The sequence below is a fragment of the Polyergus mexicanus genome, unplaced genomic scaffold, assembly GCF_030449975.1.
Source record: "Polyergus mexicanus isolate NDT 795.1 unplaced genomic scaffold, iyPolMexi1.0 SCAF_6, whole genome shotgun sequence".
NCBI lineage: Eukaryota > Metazoa > Arthropoda > Insecta > Hymenoptera > Formicidae > Polyergus > Polyergus mexicanus.
In genome coordinates, this window is record NW_027223326.1 from 10,139,705 (window position 1) to 10,159,987 (window position 20,283).

At 36.3% G+C, this 20,283-nt stretch overlaps 6 protein-coding genes across 10 annotated transcripts; 2 read left to right on the forward strand and 4 right to left on the reverse strand.

The window, feature by feature from the left end:
• The first annotated feature begins 473 nt into the window (after positions 1–473).
• Positions 474–10,764, forward strand: Plod (procollagen lysyl hydroxylase). 3 transcript variants are annotated; one of them, XM_070297854.1, is made up of 10 exons: positions 682–724; positions 1,199–1,568; positions 3,546–3,777; positions 3,877–4,217; positions 4,307–4,766; positions 4,899–5,126; positions 9,024–9,345; positions 9,433–9,537; positions 9,624–9,770; positions 10,206–10,764. In XM_070297854.1, exons 2-10 carry the CDS (start codon positions 1,466–1,468, stop codon positions 10,488–10,490), a joined length of 2,223 nt encoding a protein of 740 aa, XP_070153955.1. In that variant the 5' UTR covers positions 682–724; positions 1,199–1,465; the 3' UTR covers positions 10,491–10,764. The 3 variants fall into 3 exon arrangements, with proteins under 3 accessions (XP_070153956.1, XP_070153954.1, XP_070153955.1); XM_070297855.1 differs by lacking the exons at positions 1,199–1,568; positions 9,624–9,770 and adding an exon at positions 9,807–9,953 and having other exon boundaries at positions 474–724; XM_070297853.1 differs by lacking the exon at positions 1,199–1,568 and having other exon boundaries at positions 479–724.
• On the reverse strand, positions 5,208–6,607 carry LOC138934278 (immunoglobulin domain-containing protein oig-4). The gene is made up of 4 exons (XM_070297859.1): positions 6,512–6,607; positions 6,086–6,269; positions 5,821–5,970; positions 5,208–5,657 (listed from the first exon to the last, which is right to left on the reverse strand). The coding sequence occupies exons 2-4, from the start codon at positions 6,260–6,262 to the stop codon at positions 5,499–5,501; spliced, it is 486 nt and encodes a 161-aa protein (XP_070153960.1). The 5' UTR covers positions 6,263–6,269; positions 6,512–6,607; the 3' UTR covers positions 5,208–5,498.
• Positions 7,402–8,758, reverse strand: LOC138934277 (immunoglobulin domain-containing protein oig-4). Of its 2 annotated transcripts, XM_070297857.1 has the most exons (4): positions 8,635–8,758; positions 8,146–8,336; positions 7,899–8,048; positions 7,406–7,779 (listed from the first exon to the last, which is right to left on the reverse strand). In XM_070297857.1, the coding sequence occupies exons 2-4, from the start codon at positions 8,329–8,331 to the stop codon at positions 7,621–7,623; spliced, it is 495 nt and encodes a 164-aa protein (XP_070153958.1). In that variant the 5' UTR covers positions 8,332–8,336; positions 8,635–8,758; the 3' UTR covers positions 7,406–7,620. The 2 variants fall into 2 exon arrangements, with proteins under 2 accessions (XP_070153959.1, XP_070153958.1); XM_070297858.1 differs by lacking the exon at positions 8,635–8,758 and having other exon boundaries at positions 7,402–7,779; positions 8,146–8,370.
• Positions 10,765–11,050: 286 nt separating the features above from the next.
• Positions 11,051–14,052, reverse strand: Vsp37a (Vacuolar protein sorting 37A). Its single transcript, XM_070298003.1, has 5 exons — positions 13,711–14,052; positions 13,135–13,324; positions 12,851–12,965; positions 12,254–12,778; positions 11,051–12,117 (listed from the first exon to the last, which is right to left on the reverse strand). Exons 1-5 carry the CDS (start codon positions 13,797–13,799, stop codon positions 11,771–11,773), a joined length of 1,266 nt encoding a protein of 421 aa, XP_070154104.1. The 5' UTR covers positions 13,800–14,052; the 3' UTR covers positions 11,051–11,770.
• Positions 13,602–18,878, forward strand: Rtca (RNA 3'-terminal phosphate cyclase). 2 transcript variants are annotated; one of them, XR_011447117.1, is made up of 9 exons: positions 13,602–14,528; positions 14,869–14,986; positions 15,064–15,385; positions 15,469–15,610; positions 15,686–15,825; positions 15,938–16,091; positions 16,163–16,475; positions 18,460–18,582; positions 18,666–18,878. XR_011447117.1 is itself a non-coding variant. In XM_070298004.1 (7 exons), the coding sequence occupies exons 1-7, from the start codon at positions 14,466–14,468 to the stop codon at positions 16,385–16,387; spliced, it is 1,164 nt and encodes a 387-aa protein (XP_070154105.1). In that variant the 5' UTR covers positions 13,602–14,465; the 3' UTR covers positions 16,388–17,577. The 2 variants fall into 2 exon arrangements, 1 of the variants encoding a protein (XP_070154105.1); XM_070298004.1 differs by lacking the exons at positions 18,460–18,582; positions 18,666–18,878 and having other exon boundaries at positions 16,163–17,577.
• Positions 14,790–19,609, reverse strand: Alg11 (ALG11 alpha-1,2-mannosyltransferase). Its single transcript, XM_070298002.1, has 9 exons — positions 19,343–19,609; positions 18,653–18,906; positions 18,298–18,530; positions 17,991–18,208; positions 17,590–17,874; positions 17,258–17,517; positions 17,031–17,165; positions 15,077–16,959; positions 14,790–14,991 (listed from the first exon to the last, which is right to left on the reverse strand). Exons 1-8 carry the CDS (start codon positions 19,388–19,390, stop codon positions 16,872–16,874), a joined length of 1,521 nt encoding a protein of 506 aa, XP_070154103.1. The 5' UTR covers positions 19,391–19,609; the 3' UTR covers positions 14,790–14,991; positions 15,077–16,871.
• Between the last annotated feature and the right edge of the window lie 674 nt (positions 19,610–20,283).

Sequence of the window (20,283 nt, forward strand, 5' to 3'; positions counted from 1 at the left end):
TAAATTGTGTATTGTTTCTAGATTAGATTGGATTGGAATGTTTTGTTTACGTTTCATTACAAAACGTCATGGGCCGATGATGACATGTTTGTCCGCGAAGAAGAAATCTCGCGAATAAAATCGTCGACACGATCGAGCGACGATTAATTGTTTTTTTCGACCACAAAAACCGTCGATCGTCTCGCTTTCGAGTTTCTCGCTTTCTCCTATAAATGCCCGAATCTTTGATACTGATCCATACGATTTGTCAAACGGCAATCGATGGCGGAAAGCGCATGCGATATTTCTGAATCGTAATATATCCGAGAAACAATATAAATTTATTATTGTAGATATATCAATATTCAATACAAATATTGAAGAAACGTGAGAATATATACAAATCGAGCAGTTATTGAGATGGCACAATAAAATAACAATTCCAGAGTTCTCAGTGCGTGAAAAGAATTACGATATAGTATAATTTGCGACGCATGTGATAACAATTTAGATAACATGAAAATACCGAGTGTCTCGAGAAGATTGATGCTGTCCATTGTTCTGCTGCTGTATCAAGGAAATCATCTTGCGGCGAGAAATGAAGGAGCGTGCGAGTTAAATTATGACATTTACATGCATTCGAATGATCTCCAGTGCCAGGATAATACTTTAGATAATGATTTATTCGTCATCGAACGATACAGACCTACGAAGAAATTTTGCACGTCAAATTTTGATACGACAGGTATCTTATCTCTAGCATCTGCTTCATTAATTGTAGTCAAAATTTCATCCTTTCAAAATGATATGCTAAATTTTTAGAGAATTCTATTTTATATGTAATATAAACATAAATATTCTTTTATTTTATTAATTAAGTAAATATAGACAATTAATATTTTCTTATACATTAAAATTTCACCTTCTTATATTTTAATATTTAACTTTTTTATATTTACGTATTAAATTGCTTATAATTTTTTTTATTATACATATTTAATTTTTTCGCAATAACAATTTTGATCAGTGACTTCTATTTTATCGACTGTGTAAGTGTAAAAGGAAGTCGATGATTGGTGGCCGCTATGGCGGTTCGAGCATAAGTAGCGACTTCTTCGTGATTCCCGTGATTTTCGTCAGAGATTTCGTTCACTCCATTAGAGATCGTGTCAAAAGATGACGAATTAACCATAAATTGCGTAAACTGCCCAATTTCTAGATTTTTTACGAGATTCCATGCACATAGAAGTGCCATTACATACAATTCAGATCTTCCCGTCTGAAAAGAACGTGCTACGGGTACCGTAATTTCCAATTACGCCTCTGCCCGATGGTTTCTGTCAGTTTTCGCGCTTGCGATTTGCGATAGTCGTGATGTGCAGTCAGTGCTAAGCGATGGACGCGGACGCGCGTCATTGAAATTCGGTGTGGCTCAACGGGCTCCCGGGTTAATCAGTGAAAGAAAAAGAAAGAGAGAGAGGGAGAGATGTTCGGCGACAAGGGAACAACGATCGGATGCTGTCTCGCGTGGTGCTGCGTCTTCCTGACGTACCATGTGGTCAGCGAGGCACCAGCAGTTGATGCTAACGGTATGTCACGATCGCCCTTTCGGCGAACAAGAAGATCGATACAGAGAGAGAAACATCAGCCTCATTCTTTTTTCTTTTTTTTTTTCATACAGCCGCAATAATGTAGAAAATGTTCACAAGACATCTGACAAGGATGCAGAACGAAAATTTCTTTCTCGATATCTTTATTTGGATATTGCTACAAAATTTAGACGATTCGTGTAATTTTTTTTCTTCCCAGTGGCATCTTACATTTTTTTCCGCTCAAAAAATGAGATGTACATACATATAAGAGATATTGGAGATGAGAGAGGAGAATATTGGAATAAAATATATTATAAGAAAGACATCCGTTGTTTAATTGTTTGACATTGATGAGAAGTTATATTTATGAATATATAAAAATATAACTTTTAAATATAGAATATATTAAAAAGGAAAATGAGATGCATAATTTGAAGGTTTATAGTGTCAGAATCTTTTTTTATCGAATTACAATTATTTATGATGAAAAAGAAATCGGAATATTTAATATCGAAGAATACTCTCATGAGCTTTCTCTCTCTTATTTCCTTTATTCTTCTACAACCAATATCCAGATATATTTTCGATATCCACGCGATTGATTCCCGATGAGAAAATTCTCGCTTTAGGAAAAATCCTATTTCAGCCATAATCGAGATTATGCTGAGAGATGCGGCCACAAATAGCAATTTACGGTAGAGAGTTAATAATATATAATTATTTACTTTTCTTGAGATCAAAGCGAAAAAAAAATAACGAAAGTCGACGTTCGTCGACCCCGATTCGGTTGGCGACAAACTTCGGCTTTTTTTCCTCCGCGAGGCGAGATGCGTGTTTGAAACAATTTACTTATTAATGTCCATAAGGCACATTTCGCACATCTCGTTACCCTCATTGTTCTGTTATCAAATTGAACTAAAAGTACTAATATCTAATAATAATAATAATAATACTGAAACATATTATAGATTGTCTTTAATTTCTATAAAGCAAAGGTTATCAATATTTTAAGTGAACGAGAAATCTTTGCAATGGTTTCGTACAACTGATTAATCGAATCTTTCGAAGATTTTTCTCGTCTAATTTATCATTAAGTTCTCAAGCGACGAGAACCTATTCGTAACGAATATGCAGCGTGATATAATCGTTTCGTTTATGGAACGTCGACTAATTTAATACGATTCCGTATTCTTTTAGTCGGCATGTAACCGGAGCGAGTTCGTGGTCCTTATCATTTCATTTCCGTTGTTGCTCATCGCACGAGTAGAGACGAGATTCGAAATTTCTTGACTCAATCGTTTGTTTTTTTATAATTCGGAGATTAACGCAGATCACTACTTTATATAACTGCGAGATTAATATATCTCTTGTCACATTAATGACATATAGCATATACATATATTTCCGCGAGATTTTATATTGTACAATTTTCTCATAAATTATTCAACAAAATGTATAATATTTGTAATCGTCCTTCAATCGCTTTCCATAAGAAAGCCCTTAAAGGCATCTTTCCTCGAATTTCCACGGACGTTCGAAATCGCCAGTTCTAAAAATATCCCGAGAGTAGCTTGCGTAAGAGTGTATTGATGGCTCAGTAATACAAGCGGAGTGGAAATGCAGCCGGTATACGTGCTGTGGTCCTCGTGGGCGCTACTTCTCGACATGACATCACGATGAGCTCGATGCGCGATGCTAACGAGTTCATCGGCTGACTAACAATGACGGAATCGATTTATAACTTTGTGCCCGATGTTGAATAAGGATGATCTGCTTTTCAGCATCGTCAATTAGATCTCGAGTTTTTTTCTCTGAAAATTGTTTATTTATTTTTCGACGAGTCTCTTCCTTTTAAAGAAGGATAACTTTGTAAAAATATGACAATTAGAAATATGTGAATTCTGTGTTGTATAAAATTTACAACCATTATTTCTTTTTTTCATCACACTAATTTAGCTAATTATTATATTTCAGATGTCCTGGTACTTACCGTTGCATCCAACGAGACGGATGGCTTCCAAAGATACCTAAGATCGGTCGAAGTCTATGGTCTTCGCGACAACTTGAAGATTCTCGGGCTAGGCGAGCCATGGAGAGGCGGTACCAACATGAATTATCCCGGCGGTGGATATAAAATTAATCTTCTCAAAAAAGCCTTGGAGGATTATCGGAACGATGAGAAAAAAATCGTCTTATTCACCGATAGGTGATATAGTTAATATATTCTAATGTTGCGGAAAAAAAACATTTTCTAATGCATACAGAACATATGTATATATTTCCTATACATTTCCTATACTTTCAGTTACGATGTAATATTTCTTGGCGGTTTGTCTGCCATCGTCGAGCGATTCCTGGATATTGATGCTCGAATCTTATTCTCCGCGGAAGCATATTGCTGGCCGGATAGATCCTTGGCGATTCACTATCCGTCCGTATCTCGGGGTAAACGGTACCTGAACTCCGGAGGTTTTATCGGATACGTGTCTGATGTGTACGAGATCCTGGACAAGGCGTTGATCAAAGATGAGGACGATGATCAGTTGTTTTATACGACCATCTACCTACAGGACGCGCTTAGGATGCGACATAAGATCAAGCTGGATCACAAATCCGAGATATTCCAGAATCTCAACGGTGCGGTAGGTAAGGGCTAACGTGAATTCGATATAAGGGCAGCATCGCACGATATTAGTTATAATTTAATTATTACTACTGTCGGGCGATTTTTACAGCCGATGTGGAGCTCAGGTTCAAAGGAGAGGAGGCTTATCTTCAAAACATTGTTTACAACACGGTGCCCTTAATACTCCACGGCAACGGGCCTAACAAGCTGGTTTTAAATTCCTTGGGCAATTATCTGGCTCATGCTTGGACACCGAAAGAGGGGTGTTTGGCCTGCTGGGACCGAACCATCGAACTCAACAAAAACTCGACAGAAACATATCCGATTATTTTAATAGCTATATTCATCGAACAACCTACGCCATTCTTGGAAGAATTCTTTCAAACTATTTATCGTCAAGCCTATCCAAAGTCGAGATTGCATCTGCTCGTTCACAACAATGTGCCTTATCACCAAAGCGTGGTCTCTGACTTCTTCGAGAGACTTAGCCAGGAATATCTGAGCGCGAAACAAATATCTATATTGCCGAAAGACAAAATCAGCGAAATTGACGCGAGAAAATTAGCGCTGTAAGTGTAAGCGAAATGATTTGCAATATTTATCTCTTATCTATTATCTAAAGAGTTAAATGTTAAAAATTGCGATTTAATATTAAAGGGAACATCATTTATAGAAAGATTAAAAAGCAATCTATTTCGCAGAGAGCATTGCTTGTTGAAGGAGTGTTCCGGATATTTGTCAGTTGACGCGGTCGCACATTTGGACAATGAGCACACGTTGAAGTTATTAGTGGAGCAGCAAAGAGGGATCGTCGCACCCTTACTTATTCGACCATATACATTATGGAGCAACTTTTGGGGCGCTGTAACGAATGACGGATTTTACGCGCGGAGCTTCGATTACATGGAGATAATAAAGAACGTACGCAGGTATAGTGAATTCACAAATATTATTTTTTTTTTTACATATTTTGTTTTAATCGACTATGATTGTATGCCCATTACTCATTGATTCTGCTTTAGAAGAAAACAGTTTATTATTCTAGATAAGACATTTCGCGATTTTTTAAGCCCGCTTTTCTCGCGATTGGGATTCAAAAGATTTTATATTTTTTTTATTTTTTATCAGGACATTTTAGTTTTTTTTCATCTCTCCATATAAGTTACAATAAAAATACATATCGTTCTAAGCCGTTTTCTTAAGATCTACCGCTTCCTAATGTGTCTATTACATAAATTTTAAACGTTACCTGGGATTTACATGTTTTACCTAGTTTATGAGTTTATTTCGAATTTCTCGCACTAATCAAAAGCGATGGAGAAGTCAGTCTTGAAAGACCTTCGATCGATGCTGTACATATTGTCTGCCGTGCACTCGTAAACCCCGGCGTCCATTTGAGTAGCGGGATCGATCTCGAGTTTCGATTTCACTTTGTCAGTTCCAACTTGCCACTCGTGTATCTGCAACGAAATGAGATATAATTTCAGCGATAGAATATCACAATTTATTATCAATTATAAATGCGTGTCAGCTTGTTTACGTTTGAAGATTTTTTTAATGAAAGAAATCTCTTTAAGCGCAAACAAGAGATGAATATTTTTTATATTGTGAACTTATACTGACATGTAAATAATGATGCGTGTAAATCTCGGCACCATCCTTGAACCACGTGATTTGCGGACGCGGATTACCTTTAGCGAGACAAAGAAAAGCTATTTTGTGTCCCAAGACATATTCTAGATCGAAGTGTGATGCCAGAACTATCTTGGCTCCCTAAAATGATTAATATACCAACAACAACTTTAATCTGGCATTAGAAAAATACGAAATAGAGAAATGCGAAAAAAAATTAAACGGCTCCTCTTAGGCACTCTTCTTTTTTACGTACATCGTGATGGTTGTAATATTGATCACTTTCCGGATCACGGTATTTTCCGGTAATAGGCAATCCAATCTGCACACGAGACTTGCTTCTACCTCTTGCTCGGCCTCTTCGACCAAGCGTCTCTTGGCAATTGAGCAATAATATACCCAACAGGATCAGTAACAGCATAGAACGTGACATGATAAATCTAATAAAAGCGGAATCGAACATTAATCCATAATATTTTCTATACAGTTTTTGAAATTGTAGATTCGAAATCATTTAATCGATTTTCAGATCAAAGGAGCGATTGAAATTAACATTACAATTTCACAAATCAAAAAATTAAATATTATTATTATAGATTTATATAGCGTATAAAATGGATGTTGGAAATCCTGCTCAATTGAAACGTATTTATATCAGAGCGAATGCGCTGAGGATACTCACCGTATGTAGCAACGTTCGTCGATCACACGGAACTCCGATGCGACTGACAGTCACCTACCTACTCATTACTCCCCTAGTGTCCTCTCGTATCTATTACAGACTTATATGCAGATAAACTGTCTATGCGCTATACGTACGGTGGTTATTCCTTTGGTCCACATGATCACCATCAATTTCTATCAAATCTACAGACCGCTTATCCATTAATTTAACGATATCCATTCCTTCCGGATGATTCATATTTTCGGTTCGGTGATTTTGCGACATTTTTTGCGTTTTTACATTAATTGTCTAACGCAAAAGACACGGTTTGATTGAAATTAAAATTCACGAGAATAAATTATATCGCAAATATCGAGAAATCAAAATTGAAGAAAAATGGAAGAAACTACGGAAAAAAATAAGCATGCTCACAACGCATTTGTAATACCCGTACTAATTGTTTATTTCATGTTTGCTATAAATCGTTACGTTCGCCAATGGCAATGCAGCGAAATATGCCTTTCCATACCACTTTTTGTGTCGCGGCACGACACAATTACCTTGTTAAATTTGCAGTGATGAACCATTTTCGATATGTTCCTCACGCTACCCTTTATAATACTCAATCATGTTTTAACGAATAAGAATTGGGAAGGGGAACCTCCCGCATCTCTTTGCATATCTCATTGACAAACTAAATGATTCTGTTTTGCTGGCGTTAAAGAAAAAGGAAAGCTATATTTTGTCATGCAAAATATTTTACGATGCATTATATATTTGCTATATAAATTTTATATCTGATGTTGATATATATGTTGTAGAACAGATCGCCGCGTAGAGGAAGAGGCGAAGAAAGTGCTTGAGTCTATTTTATCAATTATATTTATAATTATATATGAATTTTTTCGACCAGTTTTTTTAGATCATCTAACAATGATCTCAATAGATTTCCCGTTTTTCGCGATGTTTCGATCAGTAACTAATAATGTATCTACTTTTCATCAGGTAAAAATCTATCAAATAATAAATATTTTCGCAGTATAACAAATATCTATTAGCTATTGTTGAAAAAATATTATTTATTCTATTACACTATGCAGTCGCGGAGCTACGATCGGAGAAGGCGTTTAATACGAGATCATGACGTAGTCCGTTCTGAAGCCCCGACGATCGACGGCATATTGATTATCCGCCTGACATTCATAGTATCCCGCGTCCTTCTGCGTCGCAGGATCGATCTCCATTTTCGACTTTATCGTGTCGTTGCCGACGGGCCACTCGTGCACCTGGCGATTTAAACGATTCCCTCGATTTTCTCGTGGTCGTTCGTGATAAATATTCTCTTAATTGTGGATTCCTTTTAGGACGGCGAATATCTCCCCTTTAACGGCGGATTGAGACCTACCTGGAAAAATTTGTGATGGTACATCTCAATCCCATCCTTCAACCAAGTAATTTCCGGCCTAGGGAAACCGGTGGCCATACAGAAGAACGTGATCTTTCTGCCCAGCATGTAATCCAGTTCAAAGTGCGATGCTTTCACGATTTTAGCACCCTGCGAAAAACCCGTTATCAGATGATTCATCACTGAACTAATACAGTCTTCTAATTACAGTCTTCCAAACTATTATATCTAGCATGTCTCAACTCACATCTTTGTTCTCGTAATAATGCGCGCTGGCGGGATTTCGATTAGGTATCAGGATGGGCATCCGTGAGCCCCATATTCTTCCTCTGTTGCGACCCCTCCCTCCTCTACCTCCGCCGCCCTTCTGCGCTTCTGTGCTCATCATTAGGGCCGTTAATAGGAACAGATAGAGCAGCCGGCATCTCGTCATTTGTTCTACAACCAGAGAGAGAGAGATTCTTGACGACCGGGATGACCAACGATGCAGACGAACTCTTTCACGCGGACACTTTATATACCTTTTGAACTCGTTTATCGCTATTATATACACGGAGCATAATCCATCACTTTATTTTAATATATTATATTATATCTATTGGCGAGAGCGCGTGAGAAATTTGATGATGAAATGAATGAGCTGCATTCCGCGGACAATAATAATGAAGGTACTTTATAATGGAACCGTGCGCGTGTTTCACGCAATTTATGCAACGTACATCTGTTGTGCTCTTACCGGAGGATTTGAAGGACTTGGCTAATCCCTGACACACAGAAGGTATTATGGAGATCGGATCCGCTAGACCCTACCGCCTAAAATACGAATGGACCACACGACGCACGACGGATACACGCAGTCACACGTTGGTGTGATAAGTGTTATGAATCTCAATTGGATAATTATGCATAACCCATTGCCAAGTATGTTCATCGGCCAATCGCGGTTACTATAAAATTACCACGATCACCTTACAAAACACTTAAGCGATGACCTCCGCAAAACAACACGACATTCGCCACAGGCGGACAAATACGTCTGCTTGTGCCGCTTGTTGCACGCGCTCTCGTTTCCGTCGTCTCTCGACTCGCGCGGTTCGTCGAATCACATTGACACATCTGTTTCAGGGGACTGTGGAACGTGCCGTTCGTCAGTAGCTGTTACTTGATCAACGCAACCATTATAGCGAACAAGGCGACTCGACCGTCCTACGAGGATGTCGATTTGGATACGGAATTGGCCTTCGCCCAGGGAAACCGACAAAGGGGCCTGTTCATGTACCTCAACAACAGACTCGAGTTCGGCCACCTCGTCAATCCTACTACCTATGACATTCAGCTTACCTACCCGGATATGTACCAAATCATGGACAACAAGCTGGATTGGGAGAGAAGATATATTCATCCGAATTACAGCGAGAACTTTAATCCCGATAAAAAACCAATACAGGTAAAATGGTTTCGTTAAAGTTATTTCTCCGAAATAATGCTACTTTTGTTATTTGTTTAACTGCTTATACAATTTTATTGTTTACAGCCGTGTCCCGATGTTTATTGGTTCCCCATCTCTACTGTCAGATTCACCAATGAACTTATTGGGATCGTCGAGACTTACGGACAATGGTCTGATGGGACTAATCACGTAAGTCAATTCTTTTAGTCATTTATTAATTCATAGTTCAATAATGTGATAGAAATCTTTGTATTGTACATTAAAATTTTCGGCAGGACCCACGCTTGACGAGTGGTTACGAAAGCGTACCGACCCGTGATATTCATATGAATCAAATTCAATACGAACAACAGTGGTTGTACTTTTTGAAAGAATATGTTAGACCGTTGCAGGAGCTCGTCTTCATCGGCTACTATCATGATGTAAGATTCATTTGTGTATGCCGGATCTTTTTTTAGGATTCTCGACTGGAGTCCGGATACGAAGCGGTACCGACTCGTGATATTCACATGAACCAAGTCGGCCTCGAGGACGCCTGGTTGAAATTTCTCAAAGATTACATCAGTCCCTTGCAACAGCATGTCTTTACAGGATACGAGGATTACGTAAGATTCTGAAATCCTGGTATACGGAAGTGATCTCTAACATGCACACAGATTTCGCAATGCATTTGGGTATACGCACAGCTTTCGGGTTATACACGATCTGCTCTTGTAGTCTGGTTATACCGCTTCGTAACGGATGAAATTGGAATACATTTTCACATCATATGTAAAATTATGTCGATAAAATTTTATTTTTATTACTGTAGATCAGTTTAGTTCAAACCGTTTGCAATATTAATTTAATGTCAACAGCCACCGCGGTCGCTTATGAATTTCGTCGTAAGATATCGCCCGGACGAGCAGCCATTCTTGCGGCCACATCACGATTCTTCGACCTATACCATCAACATTGCCCTGAATCAGGCGGGTGTGGACTATGAGGGCGGTGGATGCAAGTTTATCCGATACAATTGTTCCGTCACCGATACGAAGCCGGGCTGGATGCTGATGCATCCCGGAAGATTGACACACTATCACGAGGGACTGCGAGTGACCGCGGGCACGCGTTACATTATGATCTCTTTCGTGGATCCGTAATGGAACTCATCGTGAGACAAATCTGCAAATTATCCAACTGCCAATGTATTAAAAATACATGTTAAAAATATAAAAAAAAAAGGAAAAGCGCGAACTATTAAAGAGAAATATAATTCTATATGAACAATGTTCATTGTTGTCAGCTAGCAACGTCAATTGCCATTGATGGACTGAATAGTGCATTTAATAGAAATGAAAATGCTTGATCAAGGTATTATTTTTATACTTCGATGTAAATACTTGTCTGAGCATTAGTGTTTTTTAAAGTTAGCAATCGCAACTTTATACAAAAATAAAATTGATATATATATATATATTACATATTTTACTGTAATATATATGGATATATATATATATATATATATATAAAAATTGTAATAATAACATTTATTAATATTTGAACTCATCAGTCTTCAAAATATATGTGAACGAATCAATAATGTAGTTTATAATGTTATTATAAATGTTATGAAACATTGTGAGTCATCATTTATATCGTTTTCTTGTTTTCTACTTTGAGGCACAGGAGAAGGGTAATCTTTTAAGTTCAACGATTTTTTTGCTTTTGTTTCTCTTCATTGTATATCTATACAATTTTTTAAATATGTTACAATATTAGGAACATTCACAGGATAAATAATTAAAAGTAACGTCACCGAAGCAAATTTTCAAAAATCGGTTTTAATTACATCCCTGCACATTTATTTACACAGTAAAAAACGTACCTTCCTCTGAATTAATCGCGACGGTACATGTGTTGTGTTGTCACATGTGCAAAACTAACATAATTAAAGCCACGTTATTTTTTTCACTATGGAGTAAGTACTCGTATGAATCAACTTGTTACACGGAAGTTTTAAACGGATTTAATTCGATCACTATATATATTGCTTTATCTCGCGAAATTGTTCGAAATACAGAGTGTAACAGTACTCCATCGAAGTTAATCTTAAAGCACTCCTGGTTTTTAATCACTTCGTTCGTTTAGCGCCACTTGTGTGTGTGTATACATGTTTCAATTCTGGAATGCTACGCGCGCGTGATTTTAAGTGATTTAAAATCTAGCATAAGTATATAAGAAGCGAGTAAAACGTAAAGCGTTTACGCAAAAAATATGCTTCCTTCAACCGAATATTCGGTTGATTTCTCTAGCTGCATTAAATGTTACGTAATCGCGAATGCTATAAATTTAAATTCACAATAACGTTTAAATTAACTAAGTCTTATTTACAGTTGTTTTGTTCGATTCCATAGAAAAAGATGATTATATGCGTATCATTTCAGAAACCAGCTCGTTTCAGCTCGTTTAATTGATGTGCTAATTTCTCTTCCTTGGTTCGTCTCGCTTGTCCCAGCTTCCGACACTCAATATACGTGCTGAGGAAACGCTCGACGTCAATCTTGCGGTTTAAAAAATCTTCGGCGATTTTCTCGCTTTCTTCGTGGCTCTCATCTGCAGCTTCTCTCAAACACTCTTTTATGTGATCTGGCGTGAAGACTTCGGACAATTTATTGTATCGTTGTATGAGATAATCGTATCTGGCTTTCAGCACTGCCACCGTTTTCACGTTGTCTGTCACATCAGCTTGTAGTTGCTTCAGCTCGGGTTCTTTAGCTGCGTTAGTTTCTGCAAAAAAAGATACAGATTCGTTGATAATTGATTAAAACGGAACAAATTAATATGGAAGAGAATAATATATAAAAACTATATGTAATTCATAACCTTAATATTTTAATAGCAAGAGAGACATCCTTCTTCTTACCAGCAGTTTTTTCAACCCAATCCATAGCATCCTCGATTGCTGCGTTTATGTCTTTAATTTGGGAATGTTTCTCCAGAAAATCATCTAGTTTATCTTCATCTTCGCCGAGCCTCTTCAATTCCTCGTTAGTTAAATTATTTAATTCGGGAAATATTATGCTCTGCGGAACTTTTGTCTGCGATTGACTCGGCAATGGCTGCTGATAATTCGCGTTCGCATAATGCGAGTTCAAATAAGGCGTGCCGTGATGATTCGTGGTGTACCCCGTGGGTGTGGCATTGTGAAGAGCGCTGGTCCTCGAACTTGGAATATATGTCGAGTGATGCGATGTATTGCCGAATGATTTCGAAGTCGAGACATACGTGTGACCGGAGTTTGTGTAATTATAATTATAAATGCACGTATTTGTACTGGAGGACGACAAATGTGGAAATTGCGTATTGTAATACGAATTGAATGACGTCGATGGAATTTCGACAGGATACTGCTGAAGCGAAAAAGACGGCGAATTTCTCCCTTGTAAATCTGCAATCGCACAATAAAAAATATCTCATCATATCGACACACAAAGGAATAAGTAAAATGTTGTTTGCATACCTCTGTGAGGCTTAGCAGTACCAGATGAAATATCCTCTAATAATTTCGGTGGATTCTTACTGAATTCTCTGATAATAGCTTGAACGACCCGACCAAGATCACTATGTACCGAAAACTTATAGAAAAATACAACAAAATAATTATCTATTTTTAGATATATCAAGATAAAAGCACGAGATAAAATAGATAAAATATATAAAAAAATATAAAATATAGAGAAAATAATAATATGCGAATTTAATTCACAAATTAATTAATTATCAGTACATGAATTTTTAACTCACATTGAGTAATCCTGGTGCACTGGTGATTTCACTGTGTTCATTGCACCAGGGATGGCTTATCGGTGGGGAAACTCTAAGTACTGGCTTCTCCAATGGAAAATTTGGCAACAAGGAAACCATGATAGCCATTCGCCTCTCACCAGCTTGGAATTCCACCTGATAGTCCACATTTTCTCTGAGCTCTATTACACTGCAACACATTACTATATATTACACTACACTACTATAAACACTTAAGAACAATGTGACCTTGAGCCAATATTAACTATTTATTTTAATCAACTCGATTATATTTTTCTCATTATAAAACAATCATCCAAAGAAGTACAATTTATCGTGATTTGAAACATGAAATTTTGGAAGTGATTCTATTGTGTAATATGAACAATAAAAACTCTCTTTGTTTTAGAAATATCATTACAAAGATAAGCGTGCCGGATAATGCGATTATTTTCACGATAGGAATGGCTATTTGCGAGCAACACAAGCGAGGATTGGCAGTAATAAGTACATAAGTGAGGTTAATGAGAGGTTACGCCACGACGATGACGAGAAGCTTGTCAGAGTTACTCTTACTTGTCATTAAAGATTTTCAGAGTGTCGATTTGCCGTTTGCGTTTGACCGCGACATTCTCATTTTCTCCACGGAATATTCGCGATATCATTTAAAAGCCTGGATTTCTGATAAATCATCCGCTTAATCCGTCGATCTCTCTGTCAAAGCAACCATCCAGCAGAACAGCTGTTTTAACCTCGTAGCACTTTACGTATACATAGAAGGACAGAAGGGCTCTATGGGAATATAACATGAGAGAAGCTCGCTTATTTGCCCTGGCATCTGGCACTACAATTTTGTGCTGTCAAATGGCGCTGCCGTCGTCTTCTTGCAGCGGAGATTCACGGAAATTCGAATTACACCTAATTACACATATGAGAGAAAATCTATTTTTTTTTTCTTTTTTTTATAATTAAAAAGAATATGTAAAGTGTAAAAGATGTGTCCTTTCCCGCGTCATAAAGTGAATAATAAATTTATACTTTTTCAGATAAGAGATAAATCTTGTGCGACGTAAATATTTCATGATTGTAACTGTGAACACAAAAACAAAAACTCTGACAGATCTCCGTGGTTTCTTGGAAAGCCGTATGTGGAAGGCCCGGCGAACTTTACGATCGAGCAAAATTCATTCTATAGTTAGATGTAAATATCTCCCTGCCCTGCCTTCTAACGCGAATAACCGCTTATGCCAGCTTGTATTCTTTTTCCACGGAAATCGCGCAAAGCGCCAAAAATAAACGCGGAATCGCTAGACTGCTTGAATGTGGCTTGAATGCTCAGGAATTGTCGCGTCATGTCGTCCCTTGTACAAATAGACGGCAGCTTGGGCGAAGGAGTAAGTATTATTACACGGGAAATAATCCTTGAATATTGCCATCTTTCTCTTGGATAAAATATCTATTAGGTTATATATATTAAACAGGATAGATATGTATTTATCTCAAAAAGTGAGAATCGTTTTTAATATTTTTTTATTATTTTTAAATGTATTACTTAATTTGACTGTAAAATATTTTACGGCTGTAGAATTAAGTTTATTTTCTAGTTTTCAAGATAAGTGATTCTTTTACAACATGTCATGCAAATGACAGCTACACATTACTTTTTTATTATTATTGCTTGCTTTTAATATAAATCACATTATCTCTTATACAATTTTAATTCCTTTTTTACAGGGTGGACAAGTATTAAGGATCGCTCTCTGTTTGAGTACACTTTATGGTATTCCTATTGAAATTGAGAATATACGTGCTGGAAGAGCTAAGCCTGGTCTAGCAGCACAACATTTGAAAGGTACGCTATAAGTGTAAAAGGATTAAATATAATAAATACGAATAAAACGAGTAAAAAAAAACTATATATTGTTGTAGGTGTGGAACTTGCCAAAGAGATGTGTAATGCCCAAGTTAGAGGCGGATATATAGGATCGACACATTTAGAGTTTCGCCCTGGCCCATTAAACACAAACAAGCGAGAGTTTGTAGCGGATACACACACCGCTGGATGTATTTGCTTATTGGCCCAAGTAGCTTTACCATGTGCGCTCTTCTTTCCATGCAATGATATAATCACACTTGTTCTCAAGGGTGGCACAAATGTTCCCATGGGTCCACACATTGAATATCTGACAGAAGTGTTCAAACCATTGTTGAATAAATTTGGAGCGGATTTTGATTTCATTGTTGTGAGAAGGTATATACACTCATCTTATTGTACCTGATCTTGAATTCTCATCATGTTTTAATCCACTTATACTAAAATAATGACAAATGAAGGGGGTATTATCCAAAGGGAGGAGGCGAAGTACATTTACACATAAAACCAGTTGGTAGCTTAAATGCGATTACTTTACTCGATCCGGGAGTCCCGCGAGGAATAACAGGATGGTCTTACATAGCTGGAGCGGTTCATATAAACGTATGTATGATTTTAATTGAATTTATATGGAAAGATCAAGTCAAATTTGAGTTAATTACATTGCAAATCTTCTAGGAAGCGCATACAATGGCAAATGACGCTAAGACGGTTTTAACAAATAAATTGGTAAGAAGCAATATTCGAGTACCACCAATCACGATCGAAGCTTACAGGGAAGACAGAGCAATGGCTGTGGGAAACGGCTCTGGTATCAAGTAAGAAATTATTGTATATTAAAGTTCTCTTTTTTCTAATCTATACAATCCTACATATTAGATAAAGAAAAAAAAAACGATAGCAATATATAAATATAATGTGGATATTTAGTATAGTATGCAACACTAGTACTGGATGCGTTTTCGGTGGATCTGGCTTAGGCTCCGGACGTCACGAGGCGTTGCCACCAGGTGAAACGGCGGCTAACGAGATTTTGAAGCCGCTTTTAAAAGGAGCATGTGTCGATGAACATACGCAGGACCAAGTAAGTGTGTCCAAAGTAGATCCAAGAAAAGCCACTTTAGTTTTCATGTTATCATATATTATTTGTTACAGATGATAATTTTAATGGCACTGGCGAAAGGTATTTCGAAGATTAAAATCGGAGATAAGAAGCTCACTTGTCATACAGAGACTGCTATGCAGGTCACAGAAATGATGTTAGGTAAACGCGGACTCGCTTTCAATTTGTCGGAAAGTGCTGAAGGCGGAGATACTTCATCTTACGTTCTAGAGTGCCAGGGATGTGGACTGATTAATGAGAATATAATTAAACAATGACCATATGATGCTTCATAATTCGTCACTGCGCATGTTTCGACATAAATATTATGTCGATCATAAAATTAATTGACTCTTTGCTGTTTCAGTAAGTAAATTGCAACATCGATATTAACGTTCATGTACTTTGATAAACATTCGATATTCTCTAGTCATTCTAAAATTTTACAAAAAGTTCAAATAATTATTACATTTTGTTAACAATTATTGTTATATAATGTACTGCAACTTGTATATGTTAAATCATGATTAGTTGTTCAATGTACTGATCCTAAAATTAATGGACATTAAGTAGAAAGTCTTGCATCTCTCAACGAGTAAATATTGATTCATCACATGGAAAACACACTTATTTGTTATATATACATATTATTACATACAGGATAATGTGTAACATGTATCGAAAATGCGCATTCTAATTTTAAAATGAATCATTCACATGCACACATAATTTACCGTTTTTAAAAAATTACAAGGTAATGAATTACTCTCGTTTCGCTCGAAAAAACGGTTCGATTGCTCGTAGAAATTCCTTCTCGAAGTGCTGACACGAGAATCGATTTACAGATGATCTGAAAAAAAATCGAGATAATTGAATTCTTTTCATATCATTTTAATATCAAGTAATTATTAATATATATACCTCGCAGCAACTCTAATAGCATTTCGTTCGTCCTGAGGCATATGTATAATATACGCTAGTACTTTCGCATATTCTCCTTCGTCTTCTGCTAGGAAACCAGTCACGCTACCCTCTCGAGTTTCTATGATATCTGCTCTAGAATTGTGAAACATCTTTTAGTAAGAAAATAACCGTTTTCCATTAATTTTACGGCGTTAATAATTATTTGTAAAGTTCCTAGTACATACTTTGGCCCACCAGAAGCATGAGCCACCATAATTAATCCCGCGGCCATGCATTCCACTATGCTGATACCAAAGTGTTCGTTCCACATTGTATGCAGACCAATTGTTCCTCGTTGCAGCTCTGATACGAGTTCGGAGAATGGTATATTCAACTTGAATTCAACATTCTCGTCTATAGCCAAATGTTTAGCCAAATCTTGCATATCTTTGACGCGCGCTTCATCCTCTGCATCTCGACAGGAACCGATGCAGATTAATTTGACCTACAAATAATGTATATATATTTAATTTTAGAATACATTTTTGTTTCTTCTCGAGGTAAATCATTAATTTACTTTTTCCCAGATTTCCTCCTTAAGAATCGATCTTAATTCGAACATGGCTCTCAACATGAGCGGATGATTCTTTTCTGGTCTGAATTGTGCGAGCGCCACTATACGTATATAGCCACCTTTTTCCTCGTCATTGAGTAACGGCAATTTAGTCAAATGTTCTACGTTGCACGGAGGATACACTCGATGCGTCTTTAATTGACATTTCCAGATAGAATTGATATGATCTTCGGTCCACGAGGAGTTTACCATTACAGTTTCGGCGCAACTACCGACTAATCTGTACAACTGCAGTAATCTAACATCAAATAATTGTTTGATGGCAACATATCTTTTATTATTCATAAAATAATTGATCAAATTTTATATCTTTAAGATATTATAATTGAAAGTATTATACTTACTTGTGCGAATAATTGATAGTAAAGAATCTTCATCCCCGAGAGAATTGGATTTCTGGCAATGATTCGTCGGTTGTTGTGCGCGACGATTCTTCTGTAGACATGCTTTAACATATCGGTCGAAATAGTGGGATAATGCGTGTACGATCCGACCCGGCAACCACCGATATATTTAAATAAAGGATACGTAAACGCATAACCCATTGTATCGATGTATATGTCTGCAATTTGTGTATTTTTATGTATCTGGGTTAATATGGAAATTTTGTATAGTAGCGTTATGAATATCTCAAACAATTAATTATATTACCTGGTGGAAAACTGTCCAATGCCTCGATGCCCAACCAGATAGATCCCAGACTTTGCCCTAGCAATGTGAAATGAGGATACATGGAAGCTTCCACCCATTTTCGTTTACGCAGATAGACGAATTCAATGTTTGGGCGTAATTTTACATTGAATGCTTTTTCAGTTCTGCTAAGAATTGTTTCGGGATCAGCATCAAGATCACCAGTATATATAGCTATATGTACATCAGGATATCTAGAGGCATTCAAAACATAAATAATAATAAAAAATATAATAGTATACAAAGGTAATAGTATAGATAAATTTGGCAGATTATAAATTTTTTAATATTAGATCTACAAATTATATCAACATACATATTCTGTATAGCTTGTACCGCAGCCCAAAGCACTCTCTCGCCTCCTCCACCTGCATTGCAATACGGATGAAAGATTCCAACGACTGTGGCTCTCTCTTGTCTCTTCTCTCGCTTTTTTTGAAACTTTTTCCGTTTTATCAATAGAATTGACAAAAGGGCAAGTAGTACTAGTACTAGTATAACTAGGATTAGCAGTAGTATATAGAGTAGTTTATACACTACTATTAACAACATTATGGATATGATGATGTCCTATAATAATTTGTTAAATAAAAGTTTGTTAAACAAATCTCTTCCATAGATACATTTTAATATAAACACATTTCTAAATATATTATAATTAATATTAGAATATAATATTGCTATAATAAGCAAAGTTTAATAAAAAATAAAACTGCAAGCTGATTAAACTACACACATTACAATTATATATAATACCAATTTTATAATAAGTATATATATATATATATATATATATATATATATATATTTTCTTCATTCATTGAATCATAGAATGATTTCATAATATGAGATGAAAATCTAATTAATTTGACGAAAGAGGACGAAGTAAAAAAATAAAAATAGATCATAAATTAAGAGCAATTTTTAATGCTAGAAGAGAATCCAATTTGTAATTACATACTATGCAGAGGATCGCTAACGAGCTGTTTTAACGCGGTGTCCTTACATTAAAGAGTAAAGAATCATGCCTCCAGCTGCTCGTGGTTTTGCACATGAAACAATCATTTGATTTGCCGACGTGTAACTTGATTCTAATCACCGCAGACTTCTCTTGTCAGAGCGAATGACTAACCTCGTATTTGCACCTTGAGAATTAACCACAGACTTCTACGGGCGCGTTCCACTTCGTAATCGCAACGCTCACGGTATCATTTCATCTTTGTTGTTCACCGAAAGTTAAACAAAGACAGATGATGCGTGCGAGCGTTAAGTGAAACGCGCCCATAGAAGTCTGTGGGATTAACCTCGCAAAATCGAGAATACTTTTCCCTTTCGTAGGACAGTCGATATACGTCGCAAGTAAATATTAAGTTGCAAGGAAACATCCAAAATGATTACAATTAACTCTTAAGATTTTATTTTGTCGAGAATCAACATTCTTGAGATTTATTTTCTTTTTATTTGTGATCGAGCAATTTACGAATAATTTTAAATTACACCATATAATTGATCATTATATATATATAATCGACGAATAAATATAATACTTTGTCAATTGAGATAAGTATGAAAAGTATAAGAAATTATAGTTACAAGTAAAAAGAAATATATACAAGAAGATGCAAAAAATGTAACTTTCGATATATCTAATGCATATATATAATGATTTTTCCATATTCTCTTTCCTTATAGAAGATGTCATCAATTTTGTGTCGAATATGCGGATGATAAATTAATTAATTATTAGAATGAGCGCACTTACGAATTTAATATTCAATTTTATTTATTACATTTGTTACATTTTTTTAACATTTATTACCCCGTGGGGTAAAGTAACGTTTAATCAATCATCTAATAATAATCAAGACAAAAGGAGCAGATTTCTTTTTGCTCTCGCGAGTAGGATTTCTGAACGCACGTTGTTTGCAACGATGTAATTCTATTTTG